Below are 19614 nucleotides of genomic sequence, written 5' to 3'. Positions count from 1 at the left end.
AGTAATGATTGTTGAAATAGTGCCTCTGTGCCAAGTATCATTGTTCAAGCCAAAACTCTGCCTTTTGAGCTGGAAATGCACTTCAATGTGCAGTAGCCAAAAATAGTATACTTCTTCATATTTAATGTTTATAGAAACAAATTTATTTAAATGCAGTTTGTTATTTTCTAGCAGCTGCCTTTTAAAAATAAAATCATTTGATGCAAGAAACTTGCATTTAATATTGAATGGTACATATAATGAAAATTGGGGAAAGCAGTCTCATTGTTTAAAGCAAAAAACACTCTCATTACCATTAATCATGATTAAATCTGAAACAAATTCATTCAAGATCAAGATATGCAAGATTAACCTAACAATTATTTTCTTTATCTCACATTGTGAAGTCACAATGTTAAATCTATAGATTAGCAAGTGGAGTAAGTAGTGTACTAATGCTTTTAAACTAAACAATATCAATTTCTCAAATCTTCCGGCACATAGTGTCTGTGACTTTACAGGTCACAGCTAGAAACTGAACTGGTCTCAGGATGGTATGGAAAAACTAATGAAAAATGTCAGTACAACCAACATTCTTCATAGGTTCCTAGATATGGAATTTCCAGCTTGACGTCAGGCTCACCGTTGACTGTGAGGAGAAAAAAGGGTTCTGAGATAACTTTTGAATGGTTTCTACCAGCACATTCCAGAATTACAGGGAACCCCAAGAGGCCTTTTGGTAGCTGGCTTGTGAACACCATTCTTGCAATTTTACATACTTTAAGAGTGCAATCCTAACTAGTAGTTAGGCCGGCGCAACTTCCTTAAAGCACTTTTGCGCCACCCTGGAGGCAGTTAGGCTGGCACAAGGGACTTGCACTGACCTAACTGCGCTGTCATGGGCCCTAGGGACGGTGAGTTTGCACCAGCCGACCTTGGTTGGCATAGGGGTCTGGCCAGTGTGTTTGTGCACATTTTGTGGCAGAGGAAGAGCAGGCAGTCCTGGGGGCAGGTGGACGGGCAGCAGGAGATTGGGTCAGGATCCAGCTGTTATGTCAGATCCTAACCCTATTCCCGGACAGCCTGGGCCAGCCCTGGGCTGCTTGGATTTGTGCTACCTCTGGAGGTGGCGCAGATCTGAGTAGCCCCACTGGGGCTGCAGCGGCTCTCCCCGGGGTAAGGGGAAGTCACTCCTCTTGCCCCAAGCTGAGCCACTAAGCACCCAAAACATGCACTGAATACAGTGCAGTCCCGCTAGCCTGCCTGTTTCCAGCACAAGTTAGGATTGTGCTGCACAACACACATACACATAATCTGCAGCTCTTATAGAAACTGCATGAGCATTTCACGATACACCCACATTTTTATGAACAACTTTTGTATCTAAAAATAAAACATGATACAACCACAATAAGGCTGTAAAATGCATATTTTCATGTAGCTCAAAACCAAGCTATATTAACTTTCCTCTAGAACAGAGGAAGACAATCTGGCCAGATTGTACATTGCCCGATGATACTTATTTGCCTCATTATTTAGCATGTTGCCATGCGCACACATTTGTGTTCATAGCAGAGGACAAAAACATTAATAGGCAATGTTTTATGGAGTATTTATATTTTACGTGTATGTGAATATTTTTTAGAACAAGGTCAATTGCATAAAAATGAGAAAACCAATAGAACTATTGCGCTTGTCCTTTAATCTGCATACTTGATGGGTATTTTCCTGTACTAATGGCAATATATCTAATTGCATCTCTAATCTTCAAAAGTTTATTGTAACATGTGGTGTTCTGTTCTTCAGCATTTTAGTTTAATTAGACATACAAAGTACCACTGAAAGTGGTTAAATGAGTGACTATCTTTTTCAGCATCTCTCTCTCTCTCTTTCTCTCTGTGTCTTCATCACTTTGAATGATAAATTATCATAAAGGCACTATGAGAAAGAAAATGTTGCTAATTTACAATTTGATAGCTCCTCTTAGTTTTGCTGAGCGTCCTCTTGGATTATGTTCAATATCCTTGACCTGGGGAGTAAGCACTTGCTTCTGTATAGCTGTCCATCTTGAGTTGGTGTTCCCACTGGAAAGTTCCTCCTCATCCTCTTGATTTGAAGAATTCTTTCCCATTAGCCTTATTTTTTGTCTTATGTTGAGGTTGAATTTTTCAGACATATCTATTCCTTGAAGAAATCGCTTGATGACACGATCCTCTAATGAATGGAAAGACAGTGCTACAAGTCGGCCCCCAGGTTTTAGAAACTTCTCAGCTGCCTTCAAGCCTGCATAGAGTTCATGCAGCTCATCATTCACAAATATGCGCAAGGCTTGGAAAGTTTTGGTAGCAACATGAGTAGGTCTCTGGAGCAAGTCTTTTCGAGCATACAAGGCTGCTTCTGGAAAAGCACCTACAAAGAGAGAAAATATTGCTATTTTGTCAGTCATACACTTTCAGACGGCCCTTACCTACCATCACTGGGATAGATCCAGAAATTCCTTCCAGGACCAGAAAAGCACTTCCACTCGTGCCAGAAGGGGGATGCAATTTCTACTGACATTCCCCTCCATCTACATCTCCATCAGAGAAAACACTGATCTTTCTAATCTGTTCTAATAAAATCCCATTTTATTCTAATCTAATAAAATCCCATTTTATTCCAAACAGCCCTCTTGACCCTGGCTTGCACACTGGCTTTTCAGAGGCTTCTTGAAAGTAAAGGGGAGGGGAGAATGCCTCTCTGAATCTCAAAGTCAACAAAGACCCTTTGGCCAAAGCCAAATTTCACCTTCATTTCCATTACTGATAGTAGCATTTGTTGGATCATGTTGAGAAATGGCCAGGATTAAAAAGAAAACAATTACTTTCAGAATTACCTTTGCATTATATTGCCAGTACACTTACTAATACATTTATTTACCCCAGTGGTTGTCAAACTCTCTGGGAGAGTTTGAGAGCCAGTAAGTCTTTGCAGAGGCAGGGGGAGGAGGCAGCGGGGGGTGGGGGGAAGGCTCCCCACACCCCAGGGAGGCTGCAAGAGGCTCGGATAAGTGCACCCAAGCCCCTGCAGCCCCCTGAGTGGCGCGATCCTGGGGATCGCGCCGCTGCCTTCCCCCCGCCTCTAGGCTGCCCCCGCCCCTTAAGGGGGCAGAGACCAGGGCCTTCAGGCTGGGGCGTCGCAATGCCCCAGTTTGAATAGCACTGATTTACCCCAAGCAATCAATGCCAATAAATAAGCATTGGAATCAAACAGGTATGTTTACATTTCTCCACTAGGGTTAGAATGAACCGATTAAGCGCATTTTTCCCCATGCTGGAAGACTGCAGTCATCTGAGTGTCTGCCTTCCTTTCTGCTTTCTCTAGCATCTTAAAACACACCATGAAACAGGAGGAACAGACATTCTGAATGACTGTCTTTAGTAGAACACAATGGAAATGAGGATCAAATTTGGTCACTTATCAAAGCTAGATTGTTTGTATATTTTACTGGCATTCCAAAATGTGAAGAACAGTAATTCTGTTCATTTGCCAAATTCCTGAGATTCACCATAAGATATGTGTCCACATTTGTTTTGAGTTCACAGTTTGTTGATTGTTTTCCTTTTTCAATCTATGTAGTTTAAAATGCATTGTTTGTGCTTTACAGACCATTAAATGAAAGTTACTTGCAGTCTGCTGGAGATCTTTGGGGACACCCTTCCTGAAGCCCCATATACAAGACCACACATGGATGCCAAGAACCATTTGCAATCATGCTGTGGCACTCACTTTCCATGTGTGTGGAATGCACAGAGGCCACATGGAAAACAATTTGATTAGCCACAATTTATGTGAGGCATAGTGGCACTCTGGAATATCCTAGGACACTTTTTCACAAATTGTGGGTCAGGACCCACTAGGTGGGTCGTGAGCCAATTTCAGGTGGGCTCAATTTCATTCATTTCAATATTTTATTTTTAATATATTAGAATTAATGCTATCATGGCACGTGACTGCATTTGGGAAAATGTTACAGACCTGTACTTTTAACAAGCTATGCATATTCTTTTAACAATGACAGTAAATGAGACTTACTCTTGGGTAAGGGTGGGTAGGATTGCAGCCTAGGATTGTTAAAAATTTTCCTGCTTGATGATGTAACTCCTGGTCATGACATCACTTCTGGTGGGTACTGACAGATTCTCATTCTAAAAAGTGGGTCCTGGTGCTAAATGTGTGAGAACCACTGCCCTAGAAATTTCTGTTCTTTTATGTGCTGTAATGTAATTGGACAATCTCAGTTGCTCCTTATGTCTACAGGTATGAGCATGATTTAAAAGAGCAATATGGGTTGTTTGGTCCAAGTTTTAGCTGAATTAGTATTTAATATTTTTTACTTTAAAAAAAGCGAGACTATTTGGTGGAACATACATTTCATGCCCAATACCAAATAGTTACAGAATAAGCCATAAAACCCAGATATAAAGCATTCTTAGCAACAGCATGTTATATAAGTGAGTCTGGACCACAGTGCTAAACACTTCTTGGAAGTGATCTTCCCATATATAAGCAGGTGATTGACTCTGTCAAAGTTGATGTTTTAAGATGATTTTGGTACTACCCAAGCAATCTTAATCTAGCAATTGGAACTGAACGCACAACCACAGACAATGCAGATGTACTTCTTTTTTTTAATTCTTTTGACCAGGCCAACCCAGAAGGAGATCTGGGAACAGACATGATTCTCTGTGACACTGTTCATGTGACAGTGCACATGATTACACTGTCTATCCCTCAAGTGAAAACAATAACTTGATTTTCTACTATCCTTGCTCCTCAACAATCCTTACTCACTTCATTTCACACGTGCACTGATTAGATACTCTCTTCATTCATAAATCAAGTTTAAATGCTCAGGTTTTCTTAAGTATGAATACAGAACTAAACTACTGTCAAGAATAAAGCTAAATCTACGGAGTAAAATACAACACAGATTTCTTTTTAGCATATAAAACAATTTATTTAGATATTGCCACGCTTTGCTATCCTTTAATCATGTGGTTCTCATCAAAGTATCATTAAAAGAATAAAAGCCCATTTCTTTAACCCATTTCTGCCCAGCTCACAGGTGTACGCATTTGATCCCTGCTGCATATATGCAACACTGGGCAGAAATGCAGAATTGCATATATGCAATGTTGGGCAGAACATCCTTTGGCTTATATTAGAGGTTTAAGTAAGTCATGGGGGAAGCAGGTGGTCTCTAAGATATCTTGAGGAACGACTGCTTATGGCTTTTTAGCCCAAAGTAGTACCACATGGAATAATGACAGCAATGAGCCAGGGCACGCATTCAAACCATGGTGTAACGTACTCTCAGTCAGCTGTTCCAGTTGGGGCAGACTACTATGTCCCAGACCTGTTGAACCTTCCAAACACTCATCCAGAGCAGTGCTACAGAGAATACGTTACAACAGCCTTGCCTTGAGGTAGGAAAGGAGCAAATGATGATAGCTAGAGAAAGCTATCTCTTTACCAGGTGCAGTTGAAACTTCATGGCAGGTACTTAAGTTACTGAATATCTGAGCATTTCTCCAAGTAGTAGGTTTGGATTTTCTGGCCCAATGATCACATTGTGCCAAATACTAGCAGTTTATTTCTGCTAGAGTGAAACAGGAAGAAAATAGAAATAATTAATCAAGGTTTTCCCTTGGATAATTTCTGGATATATAGATGTGCTCTTCCAGGAATGCTGGATGAGTCCAAAGATGCATATTATTTTTTACCACTTTAACTAGAAATATTTCTGAAGAAATATTTGTGCAGGGGGAAAAAAATCCATCTTGTTCTGACCTTTCCATAGAAAAGAAAACCACACTGGCAGCAGAAGAAAAATCTTGCTTGGTAACAGGCTTTACTATAGATAATAATAGAACAAAATCTGTATGGGAAGCATGCAGACTGGATTTCATTCATAAAAATATCACGCTTCTGGCAAGATGAATGATTTAAAATCCCAAGGAGAGAAATTATCCTTTTTAGTTTTGGGATACCCTGACGTTGCTTACACTATTTAAAACCTAATAGATTCACATGTTAAAACGCATTGAGATTTTATGCTTGTGAATGAAATGAGCAACCTGCTGTGCCTGCCAATGGGCAGCATTCGAGCCTCCTGTGAAAAAAGAGAGTGGTAAACTTTTAAAAATTAATTCTGATCAGGAGCTTGTTTACAGGAATTTCCTGTTGAATCTGAATCACATTTAATAAGTTTCAGTGACGCAGCTTATGTCCTTTAGTCTAGGATCTCTTATGTTAGTTCATATCCATCTGAAAGTCAAGCAATATGACAAATTTCAAACTCTTAATTAAAAGTCTGTGAACTTTGGTAGATCTGGATAAAACTAGATTTATTTCCCCAGGATTCTTTAAATTTCTTTGGCTCCTAATCTTCCAATGCCCATCAAATTCAATTCAGAGGATGACATGATCTCACTATGATCTGTCAACAAGTCACAAACCTAAATGAAAGCCAGGAAAATTAAGTTACTATATAAAGCTATCTGGTAACAAGGGACACCAGCCACCTAAATAAGAGATTGTAATAGTGAAGTGAAGAATACAACAGGCACATTGAGATGTCCAGCTTTTTAATCACTAGTCAAAAGTGCATTGGTGAATCTCGACTGAAGATGGCTGCAGAGGTCTCACAGCTCATCATGACTGGCAACTAACAAGATAAAAGATTATGTTACTCTGGTCCAGCATACCACAGAAGTCTAGCAGAGACTACTAAATCTCATATCCTCCGACTACCATTGCTATTGACTTAAGAGGCACATGGATGATCCTCCATGACAAAAAAAGACTATTGTTACTATAGCAGCAGTAATAATACTAGCAACAAAAAATGGATGGCCTCCAGCACTGAAACCTCCTTTCTGATCAATCTCTGAGTGAAAAGCTGAGGTAAAGTTTTCAAGTCTGCTTCATGGATAGTAAAAGAACCAAGTGAAAAAGGTCTTGTATTAAAATTTAAGACACAAATCACATCAATCATGGGACAAATTATCTGCCAGCAGATGGCAATGTCCATTTTCTTGTAGCTTTGGATGCTGCATCACTAGTATGGTCTCTGCATCCTGTCAGCCAGCAAAGTGACAAAAGGCATCCAGGTTAACTTTAGGCAAGTCTGCTTGGTTAGGATCACTGTATGCTAAGAAAGCTTCTAACATGTAGATGCAGGTAGAGATATTGCTTGGGGGATAAAATAGGATTTTGTATGTATTTGAGTACAAGACCTCTTACATTCCCCTCAGAAAAAGGTCACAGGCAAGATCTGGCCCAAGCCCCCCACAGCACTTAGAACAGAGTCCAGGTGCCGCCTTCTCTGCATCACACAAAGCATGTCACACAAACTTTATCCCTACCAGCCCTTTTGACACCTGATTCCCAACTGAAGATACCCACCCTGTTTTTAAATTGCTTTTTTATTTTGTGTATGAGATGCACCACACTTATTTGCCACCCCTTCCCCCATTTCTGTACCTTCCCACCATTTATTACCATCTTTGGAAGCAGCACTTCCAAAAGACTGCTGCTGACATCCTGTGCACTGCTGCCTCCTTGGTCAACAGACTGCTCCTGCCCTCTGAAAAGAGCAAGGACTGGTAAAAAGAACTTGAAGAACGGAGTACTGGTGGTCACTCTTGCGACAACAGCCACCAGTGCCTCCACTTCTTTTTGCTCATCAAGATGGACTGCTGCTGCCACAGATGGCAGAGGGCAAGGGACCAGTGACTGAGATGCATTCTGCCACACAAACCCCTGCAATCCAGCAGGTATTCTGGGCCCACCAGGCCCTATTGGAGGAATGGGGGCCCAATCCTATACAACTTTCCAGCACCAGTGCAGCCACAATGCAGTCCCAAGCTAAGGGAACATATGTTCCTAAACCTTGAGGAGGCCTCTGTGACTGCCTCCCTAACTCAGGAAGCAGTGCATACCCCATTGACACAGCAGCACCGGCACTGGAAAATTGGATAGTATTGGGCCCTGGGTCTGGTAACAGATGTGTCCAAAGTTGTTCTGCAAATAGTCTTTGCACTGTTTGTTCTCTTTCAGTGATGAAGAAAACTGTTAGAAAGCTCTTTAGCCATCTGGATCATAGAGACTGGACTAGTGAATTTTGAAATGATGATGAAATAGCTATAGCTCCCATACTCCTTGCAGAGCATAACAAGGCATTGGAGGAAAGACAGAAATGTTATGGTTCCTCACTGAGATAATATGAACACTGAACTTCACTGCTGAGAAGAAAGTACCCCATATCCTATTTTTGAGTCTCTCTGATCATGTGCCAGCAAAGACATCACATAAGGCACATAAGCATCAATCCTGGCTTTGCAGTGCATCCTCTAGCCTCACAAATGCGTGCAAGGAGAGGAACAAATCTACTTTGGACATGGTTCAGAAGAAGTCAGAATCACTCAATTCTGAGTTCGCTGTTCTGGATTATTCATCCATAGTTTCTAAATAAACAAGGATCTCGACCCAAGATTTAGTTATTAACGAGAAAAGTGTTTACAGCTTACCTGACATGGTGACCTTAATTTCCAGTATTCTATTTTTATTTTTTAGAGAACAAGGGAAAGTTGTAAGTACCTTAACACTTACAGATCATAAACCAAAGGTTTTCTTAATATTTAAATAGAAGACTCTATACCAGTGGTTCCAAAACTGGTGGGTTGTGACCCATCAGCCAGGGAAGTACCGCAGATACTCACCTATAAGTCGATCTCACAGATAAGATGAGGGCAGGTTTTGAGCCTAAAATCATGGAATTTGCTATGACTCTCAGATGTCGGGGGTTTAACTTAGGGAGGTGTCTGACTATAATTTTGTCTGATTTTACCCGAGGCCAGATCCTGAAAAATGTCCAGTAATTGTTATCTAAGAACTGTACCATCTAATTTATTAAAAATAAAGTAAAGGATCATAAAATACATTTGTATTCAGTACAATAAGGGGTAGGGGGCAAGAACAAGAAGGAAAGAGGAGATGGACTTAACCCTTTCAATGGTTGAGAAACAAAGGTACAGCCTTCTGTACAAAGGTACAGCCCCCCCTCTCTCTTTAAAAAGATCACTCTCCCCCCTTCCCCACCTTGTCCAACTTCATCTGTGGGGAGATGGGAAGGGGGTTAGCAAGTTGGGCTTTCCAATGGAGTGCCTGAAGTTTAAATACAGTAGGAAGGGAGAAATGGGGAACAAGAAGGAAAGAGGAGATGGACTCAGCTGTTTCAAATGACTGCTTCTCCCTCGCTCAGACGCCCCCTCCCACACACAGCTCATTGTCTCCTGCTCTGTCTTGGGTGCTGCTCCAGAGATGCCTCCGTGGGCGCTGGTGCTGAGCGAGGGGGGCTGCTGATGGCTACGGTGGCAATTGCCCTGCCCTGCGCTTGGAGCTTCTGCAGCTGGGCAACAGCCTGAAGGAGCACGTGGAGCACACCCGCGAGTAGCTACGGTACTTGTCCCTGCCCCTTTAAGGAGTGGGGAAAGGAGGAAGGCAGCAGATGACCCCTAGGATTGTGCAACTTTTTAAACCCTTCCATGTTGACCTGCACCTGCCAAAATTCCCTCTTCTATACAATGGTTAAAGGTATATGCACTCTGTCTCCCTTTATATCTAATAACCCTCCTGATTATTCCCAATGAAGAAATCAGAAATGTCAGCTTCAAAAATATCGAAAGTGCTGGATTTCAGCCATTTCACAATGGATTTGTACCCAACTTTCAGGAAGCCTGACCTTTGCTTTCAGGAAGCCTGAACCAAATTTCAGGAAGATTGGAAAAGCAGTTTTGTCTTTGTGAACAGAAGTGTGCTGGAGTTTGAAAGTGCTGTACGCTGCTCATTTCTTTGTAAATTTGGTCCAAATTTACAAAGAGGGTGGAGAGGGTGAAGACTGTGACATAGATACTTTGTGCCAAGATGGAAGGTTCCAATTTTATGCCCAATAGAATGTTCAGGACTTATAACAGAAGTGAGCTTTTTGTCCATTTTACCTGTCACTCCTGTGCAAGGAGATTTAGTGCATACTCCTATGATTGTCTACTTAGAAGCAAATCCCATTGGCTTCAATGGAGCTCAGAAAAGTGTGCATAGGATTGCAGCCTTAGTAACATTCACTCAGAAAGTGAGTTGCCACTATTGGGGGGGGGGGGGAGCAATTTGTCACTGGTCTTAGGGAACAAGACCTAAGATGTAGTCACCATCTTATTAAATTTCTACTGTAGAAGACCATTCATCATAGGATACAGTAAATAGCATGATTTTGAAACTGAGGGCATCATAACTCGGTGGTATGAATGCTCTACATGCAGTATATCCAGACATTAATATGTGTTATCTCAACTGAAAAGAATTTCAGACAACAGGGCTGAGTACATCTGCTGCCTGAGATCATAGAGAGACATACTTCCAAAGCAGACAGTGCTGGGCAGTGCCATAACCAGATGGGTGAATGGGCAGCAATTGCACTGGGATGCAGGCTGCCTGGGGCAACAGATTGGCCACCTGCCAGTGCAAATATGCCCCCCCCCCCCCCCGCAATCACCACTTGTGCAAAAAGTTCTGGAAAAAACGGCACTCTTTGCAAGAGGAGCAGTGGGGATCACAATCTCTAGTCGCTTGCTTCCCTTGTTCCAGGGGTTTGGGGATGACTGGAGGGCTTGGGGGGGGGCAAGCAGGATGATAACCTGCTTAGATGACCACTATTAGATGACCAATAGATTTAAGGTATGGCAGTGCAATACATTTATTTACCCCTAAAACATGGTGTTGACTAACTACTGAACTGTGAAAGAGTAAATGGACATCCCATTTATCTCCAGCCCAATAATCTCCAGCTGGATATCTCCAGCCCAATAATACAAAAACAAGGTAGCTCACTCACTTCCTGGATGCAGTGAATCAGTGTGATATTAGTTGTGCTGTGCTCTGAAGGGTCACCATGCACCCAAAAAACAGCTATTATTATGTACCCAGGGGGGCTATGAGAGCTTGCCCAAAGTTGAGTCTGCAAGATCTCTGATGAACAGCAGTCAAGACTATACATCTCAATAAAATCCTGTTAAGCTTGTCTTGTAAGCATCAATGATTGAAACAGCCTATTTTTTTTCACTTCGTCTATTCCTTGCTTACAACAGAAAAATCTGCAACTCAAGCAATTGTGGCAACTTGCCACATAACAAAATTAAATTGTTGAAACTAAGACAGAAGCTCTGTCAATTCTGATAGTTGAGGACTCTCTGCTCCTCATCCCATATTTCACCTTGATAGGCAAAATTATAAATGTCTTCATGTAAAATCCATGATTAAACTAATCAGCAACCTGCAACAGAAAAAGACAGAGTATATGGAAAAATAGCTGACATCAGAGCAGGACAGACAGGATTAGATCCTGTATGGTTTCAAGTACAAATAGATCCCTGTGGGACTTTGTGGATTAATCTTTTCTTTCTCTCAGACACTGCTTAGAATTAATGAAGATACCTGCAACAATGCTGGCAAGCTGCTGAGTTCTGGTGATGGGGTAGATGCTGCGTGCCTGAACAACTGCCGAAGCTATTTGCCTGGCATGCCTCTCCTCCCCATATGTCCTCAGGATGGACGCAAGTGCCTGTTGATCTAAAGCATTCACAACATCAGCAGCGGTGGGCATGTCAGGATACCTACGCACAAGAAGAGCCAATTAGTTCACTGACGTCAGCTTTCATTGACAAGGGGTGAAGCTTCAAGCACTGAGAAATAAAGTCAAACACATACTCGCTGCATACAAGTGCTTCGGAGACTTTACAATTAGAGGGAGAAACCATTTTAAAACAGAAATAGCTCCTACCTTGTAAATCACTCTCTTATTAATTTGTATGGAAGCTTTCTCCCTCCCTTCCCCCACCGAATATCATTAATTAGCTACAAAGAATAGCTGAAATGCCTTTTAATCATGAACTTGAGAACATTATAAAGAAGTTTATTTTTAAAAATAGCTGTAGCTCAAATATAATTCAAGACAAAAAGACAAAATACTGCTAAGGCTGTCTTTGCTTGCATAAAGCCAGGACAAGATCTCATTTTACAAGCAGATATTTTTTTTCCAAGACATCACACATTGCTCAATCTATTCCCTGATCAGAAAAGAGAACCTTAATCTCTGTGACCTTTTCCCTCACATTTGGTGTTATGAAAAAATGATCTGATGTGAAGAAAATGTGAGTTTTTTTAAATGATCGTTTCTTGGACTCACAAGTCAGAAATCGCTTTTGAAAGAAAGGTATTAGCAATAATCAATCTAGCTAACATTCATACCATATAAGGAATCCACAACATTTCTTTCACCTTTACAACTTGATTTTTCATAATTGTTTGAGGTGTTCGTATGTATACATTGCCAGAGATTCAGAGACCTGTCTGCTTCTTTCAGGCAAGGGTGCTCCACATGAACACCTGCATGTGGTGCCTGCATTGACATTTACTAGCATGAAACAAAGAGACAATTTAGTCATCTCAATATGGATGCTATTCTGCTAGTGCCCTTGAAGACTGCCAGGTAAGACCACGTTTGTGTTATAGTAGTAGTTTCCAAAGTGCAAGGCTGAAAATGCCTTCAACAAGTGAGTTGTAGCAGAGTAGAACACAGAGTAGAACACAGGCACCACTTCACACTGTCCTTCAACTGGGATTATTCGGTTTGGGTAAACTAAGAATGAATTGGGAAAGCGTAGTCCATGCGACTACTATCCAAAATTAAGACTCTAGATAGATGGAGACAGCGGACCCTTACACCTTACGAGAAGAGTGTAAAGCCTCAGTGAAGTAGCATCAGATGCTCCCGACTTCAGACACGCACAAAAGGGAGTGCGGGTCTTTGCTTTTTACAACCTGTGAAACAACCAAGTTTCAGCTATGGGACTGGGTCCTGGTGAAGGCAGGGTCATTTCAGCCTCAGAATTTCCTGAAGTGGTCTTCATGATCTAATGAACTAGCTCAAAATCAAGATTCGTTCAATGGAGAAGAAAGAGGATCAGCAACAGCCACAACATAACAATAACTACTGCATTGGGATGACTCAGCAGCCCTTTTATGAAGCTGAGGCATCGCAGAAGCCTCTGAAGTGATAGAAAGGTCAAAATCTGATGAAAAATATGCCTACAAAAGAGGGAGGGGTCAGGGATTTTCACCACAAGGTAGTTAATCAACCTGAAATATACATACTTTGCTTTTAAACTGCATTTACAGAACATGGCTCAGGCTGTGCCTTTCTTGGCCACCATTAACTTCCATTTGTTGTACCATATAAATTTCTCACATGATTTGCTCTTTTTTTTTTGGCCAAAATGTTCTCAGACCGCCTTGGTTTTATTCATTCATTTTTTCCCTGGACAACAGTCTATGCATTCTGTCCCTCTGTGAAAATAATGATACAGGAGACACCAAACTCCTGCCAGAGCCGTAGCCATATGACCTATACATACTGGTACACAGCCATTATCAACTGGGGTCACTCTAGTTGCTATATCTGCTAGTAGACTTGCTAAGGTACTGACCCTAGTATTTTTTTCTTCCATGTTGCATCTAGTTGCCAGGTTACACAATGGCTGCTGAGTGTATTCAATGAAGTGTATTGCTAATATATGTCCATAATGTAACATGCTTTGTATGTCAAAAATGGAATGCAATGCTTGTCACCAGTAAATAGGTATCCAGGTGGAACAACTTTATGTATTTATTTTATGTTTATTCACCATCCTTCAGCTGAATTCCCAAGATGATTGTCAAAATAAAAACAGAAATAAATAGCAATGAAACAAACATTAAAGTAGCAGCTAAAACCAGTAGCTAAAATGAATAAAACCTTAAAAGGCTTGGGAGTTTAACAGGGGTTTTTGCCTGGCGCTGAAAGGATAATCAGGAGTCAGGTGAGCCTCACTAAGGAAAGAATTCCATAGGTGGGCAGTACTACTGAGGAGGTCCCCTGTCAGGTCACCACCCATCTCACCTGAGATGGATATTGTAGTGCAGGGGAGTCAAACATAAGGCCCAATAGCCAGACACAGCCTGCATAAGCTCTTTATCTGGTCCCTGTGATGATTGGGCTCTCCCACTACTACCATCAGTAGCTCTCAATTGCTGAGCTGTGCAGCAATGCATCAGCAGAAATGGCACTCCTGAAAGGGCAGCACTGGGAGAGCCCAATTATGTGGGTCACCCTTTCAGCAGCACTGCATCTGCTGAAGTGTCACTACTGTAATAATTGGGCTTACCCAGTGCTGCCTTTTCAGCTGCTCCATTTCTGCTGACGAGTTTGTCCAGTTTTTAAAATCAGCTGCAACACTTTGAACTGTGTTCAGAAATAGATTGGTAGCGAGTTGAGAGCCCAATCCTAATTTCGGTGCTCCGGCTTTCCGCCGGGGCGCACTGTCGCAAGCGTGCCATAAGGCATGTTTGCAAGGCTTACCACTGGGCTACCACCCGTGCTAGCCCAGTGCTGGCCAGCGCTGGGCTAGAGCCGGCCGGGCACCCAACCACCACTGCTTGGCGGTCTCACAGACCACTGAGCCGCGGAGAGGAAAGCGGGGGCGGGGGAGAGACAAGGAGGAGGCGTGACAGGGAGTGGAGAAGTGGGTAGAGGGCGGAGAGAGAACGGGGAGGAGGCGTTCTTCCCTTACCTGGGAAAAGGGGACAAAAGTCTCCTTCTCCAGAGGCGCCACCCGCTGTATCCCGAGGTGCATAGGATGCGGCGGCAGCTGTTTTTGGTGTCGCCAAAGTTGGGCGCCCTGGGCAGTTCAGGATTGGGCTGCTCAGGGCTTTAAGAATGCAAATTTAAAATTCTTAGTACTTTGGAAGCAATTCTGATATGTAAACTTAACACCAGCACATTGTAATTCCTTCAAAAAACAAAACACACACTATCATCAGTCTAATTTCAAGGATAAGTTCAATAAAAATGGTCTCACTGACCGTTCTACTTGGTAAATGGTTTGAACATCCCAGTTCTGTGTTGCTCACTTTAGATTTGTGTTTTGTTATTGTCATCCACAGCTTCAAGTTTAATTTGAAAGTGTATAAACAAGAAAACAGACTGGCCATAGGGCCTAAATAAAGAACATTAGGAAAGCATTTTGCCAGAGAAAATGATGATTTGTTATGTATACGCAGAGGTAGAGATGAGGGTGTGGATCACAACTCTGCAGCCTAAAAAGGACTTTCAATTCCACATGCTGTTGGGAAATTGATTTCTTGCTGAATAAAGGAAAGTTTTATCAATATATACCTGCAGCCATCCATTCTCATGTCCAAGGGTCCATCTTTTCGTAAGGAAAAACCTCTTTCTGCAGTATCAAGTTGCATGGAAGAGCAACCAGTGTCCAAAAGAACTCCGTCCAGGCTCCCTGGCTGCACTCCAACAGAGGTTAACAAGGCTTCTGCTTGGCTAAACTGTCCTAGCATAGCATGAATTTGTTGTCTAGAAAAATCAAACAATAGAAAATACTGGTTATCAGGACAGCAGTGTTTTGTTCCGGAACCCTACAAATATAAGCAAGCAATGTAAGATTTTTGTATGATTATGTGTGATTTTTACATAATCAAAAACAATGGTGTTGCCAAACATTAGCAACAGAATGAATTATTATTGTATTGTAAAATTCATATATAGGCACCCAGGCTTAGCTTTGTAACAAAGCAACTAATTGAGCATTTAATAAACTTAGGGCCCAACCCTGCCCAACTTTGCAGAACTGATGCAGCTACTATATGGCCCCAAGGTAAGGGAACAAAGGACCCCTCCCCACTTCAGAATGCAGCACATGCCCCACTGGCCTCGCTGCATTAGCACTGGAAAATTGGGCTCTTAAACAAGGGAGTTAAGCTCTGTTGGATAGCAGGGACAACTCAAATCTAAGGTACGGCAAGATACGAATTCTTAGATGTGAGTTCTCCAGTTATTAATAAACTGCAATGCTTGCATGTGTTTTTTGGTTTTACTAAACAAGATTCTATAATCTTGTTTAAGCCTGGGAGGGGGTGGCAGCCTGAGCTGCCACCGACCTTCTCCCTTCCCAGGCTCTGGAGTCAGACATGGGTCCCCCTCCTTTCTAAACAGTAGGTGCATCTCCAAACAGACCCATCGGGGCTGCCAGGGCTCTACACCTTGGTCAAGGAACCAAAGTTCCTTTACCCTGAGGAGACTTTGGGCTGCTTCCCCAGTCCTGCAGGATACAATAGGCTTTGGTGTCACTGTCCTGCGGCATGGTGGAAAGAGATAGGATTGGGCCCTCAGTGTGCAATCCTAAATACACCAACTTGAGAGTACTCCACTAAACTCAATGGAACGTAGTTCTGAACACAAACACGTCGATTTGTTCTGCATATCTTCTTTAGGGCTCCACCAAAATACTTTTCATTCATTTAAAATATTTTAAAGAGAAAGAACTGTTGGGGAGAAATACTGAATTTCTCACCTATGATATCTTTTATATTTACTTTTCATAGTCCAGATAAGTAAGCCCCAAATCACAAAATGCTACTGAACCTTGATGTTTAATGTATTTGAGGAACACTAAACTATGCAGAAACTTCTATCTTTTAAACCTCCTGTCATGAAAGAGGAGGGGTACTTCCAGCAATCATTTACCAATCCAGGGCAGTGATGTCTAGTGCCAAGTACTCACTTCCCTTCCCGCTCCTCACTCTTCAAATTCACTAATCCAGGGCAGTGATGTCTAGTGCCAAGCACTCACTCCCTTCCCATTCCTCACTCTTCCAACCATTTTAACGCACAGTTTGGGGGTACCAGACCTGGTAGATCTAGTCTGCTGCCACCAGCTCAAGAGGAACTTCTCTCTTAACAATTCAACATTATTTGTTACCTCATAATAAAATATTCATTGTGAGATTTCAACTGAACCCAACAGCCATACACTGAATAAGTACCAAGGGTAATTTTATTATGACTCAACTCTCCTGAGATAAACTTTAACTGCAAAAATCACACTAAGCCTATTTCCCTAGATACCACAAAAGTGACACACAGCATACAGCTTACACCTGGCAACACATAAAAGCAGACAGTCTATATTTTGCACAAAAATACAATAATGTGAAATTACTTGGATTAAAAAAAAATTAAGGATCTTAGAAAGCAAACTATGGGTACAATCCTAATCCCTTATGTCAGTGCTTTCCAGCACTGGCATAGCGGTGCCAGTGGGACGTGTGCTGCATCCTGCAGTTGGGTGGCACTCATGGAGGCCTCCTCAAAGTATGGGAATATTTGTTCCCTTACCTTGGAGCTGCATTGCCCTTATGTCAGTGCTGAAAAACACTGACATAAGGGGTGAGAATTGCGCCCTATGTTACATTTATCTACAAATCACATGAACCACAAATTTATATTGAAACCTCTGAATACCTTGCAATTTTAGAAAGAGCCATGCGCATTGTGTATGACCAAGTCAAGCTCTTTGTTCCTGTTTCTGACATCAGCCATCAATTTCAATGGGTAAAGAAAATGAAAAATGGCAGGAGGGAAAAAATAAGTCCAATATTGTTTAATGCACACTGCAAAGGATGCTCATATTCTCAAATTTAACAACTGCCATTCATGACGTCCTAAGGCAAATGAAAAAAACGATGGAAAATTTAATTTCAAGTGCCTATATACTGCTATGTACAATTTAATCGCATTGTAACCTTCAAACAAGTTATACTCAAGTTCCAGGTATTTTGGAATTTATGGCTGAAATCATTACTCAAATGGATGAAAGAGCTCCATGTCTATATGCTTACATTTACAAAATGAAACATTTTACAGAAACTAAACATAAGAACAGCCTCACTGGATCAGGCCATAGGCCCATCTAGTCCAGCTTCCTGTATCTCACAGCGGCCCACCAAATGCCCCAGGGAGCACACCAGATAAAACTGATGTATTTCCTTTTTACCTCACCATTTTTTACCTTACCAACAGAGGCAATATGTTTCTGCGATATACTACAAAATTTCAAGCATACTGTTGCTTTATACTTTCAGCCCTCTGAATCCCACTCCTAAGGGATCCAACCAAGGACAAAACCTTGGAGTCTTTTCTCTAAAGGACCGCCTCCTTCCCTACAATCCTGCCCGTGCTCTTAGATCATCTGGGGGGGCCCTTTTGACTGTGCCACAACTAAGTGATGTGAGAGGGGGTTTGTTTGTTTTTAGATTTTTTAATTATTGTAAATTGTTTTTAATTGTTTTTCATGTTGCAGTTTTAAATTGTAAGCCGCCTTGTGTGCCCGTTGGGCAAAAAGGCAGGGTATAAATTAATAATAATAATAATAATAATAATAATAATAAATGCTCTTACAGCCCAATCCTGCCCCTGCTGAGCCTGATTTGCCCTTTCTCTGCCCTTCCACACCCTGTTACGCTCCCTCCACCTGCTACTGTGCTGCTCCTTGGGGATATGCTACCTTCCGGACAGCACACACCTTCCCGCGGTACTCCTAAATGCTACACTGTCACAGAGCGTTTGATGGCAGTCACTGCGCTGGTACTGCTGAAAGATAGGGTTGTGCCATTACTTGTTCAACACTTTTAATACCTGCTAATTGGGTAAGAGGCACTTTTTCAAGTGGGTGCTCCTTTTTTTAGCAGGGGGAGAGTAACTGGCCCACCTCACCCCAGCACTGTCTGTCCTAGTGGCTGTCTGCTGGTATTCATTTGCATCTTTTTAGATTGTGAGCCCTTTTGGGACAGGGAGCCATTTAGTTATTTGATTTTTCTCTGTAAACCGCTTTGTGAACTTTTAGTTGAAAAGCGGTAAATAAATACTGTTAATAATAATAATAATAATAATACCCCCTGAGCAGTCACTCCTGAAAGACCCTCTGGAATGCTTCAATGCAGTACTGGGAACTGCAGCTGGAAGGGGGAACATTTTATGAAAACTGGGAGTGCCCCTTCACAAGAGCATTCTGTTCATGCTGTGATCCCTGAATTCGGATCAGCAATCACTAAAATATTGTATCAATATTTTATCAGATAATTATAAAGAAATGCAATGTGCATATTTTTTTAAAAAGTCTGAAATACTGTATTACAGGCAATGTGAACCAAATGGTTAGATCTACACTTAGGCAAGCAGGTGGATTGGGATCAGATGAATCCCATCTCAGTGTAAATACCATAATATAATTTTACATGTACTACAATGTCTGAAAGCTCTGTCTGTGTGATGTGATAGATACCAACACTGTTTCAATGCCTGCAGCCAAATTTTTAAGAAGCGTAAACACAATTCCTATCATCAATTTCATCTGACTATTCTGAACTGCGTGAGCGTTGTGACTATTGTGAGCTTTGTCACCCATTCTCAGCAGATTGTATTTACATGCTGTACATCATACAGAATCAGACAGTTTTAAAAGGAGGTTAAAATAACCCTTCTATCATGTAATAAGGCATATTAATTCAACATGGTTTTCTAACTCTTGGACAACCACTTTTTCACACACAAGGAATTTACTATTACTTAATCCCAACAAATTTACATGCTATTTTGGAAACACCGTGACCATGAGTTATAAACCTCATACATAGGTAAGATCTAATTTT

At 41.6% G+C, this 19614-nt stretch overlaps 1 protein-coding gene across 2 annotated transcripts in view; it reads right to left on the bottom strand.

Moving 5' to 3' along the window:
• Positions 1 to 202: 202 nt before the first annotated feature.
• Positions 203 to 19614, bottom strand: part of METTL15 (methyltransferase 15, mitochondrial 12S rRNA N4-cytidine) — a 92080-nt gene continuing 72668 nt past the window's right edge. For both annotated transcript variants that reach the window (XM_066635093.1, XM_066635102.1), the window contains exons 4-6: positions 15290 to 15481; positions 11512 to 11690; positions 203 to 2388 (exon numbers count right to left, since the gene is read on the bottom strand). In XM_066635093.1, coding sequence (XP_066491190.1) covers positions 1943 to 2388; positions 11512 to 11690; positions 15290 to 15481 — 817 coding nt within the window. In that variant the 3' untranslated portion in view covers positions 203 to 1942. The remainder of the gene's footprint in view (positions 2389 to 11511; positions 11691 to 15289; positions 15482 to 19614) is intronic.

Source organism: Tiliqua scincoides, chromosome 1 (assembly GCF_035046505.1).
Source record: "Tiliqua scincoides isolate rTilSci1 chromosome 1, rTilSci1.hap2, whole genome shotgun sequence".
NCBI lineage: Eukaryota > Metazoa > Chordata > Lepidosauria > Squamata > Scincidae > Tiliqua > Tiliqua scincoides.
Note: the sequence above shows the minus strand (reverse complement) of the source record. Positions and strands in the feature narration are given on the sequence as shown.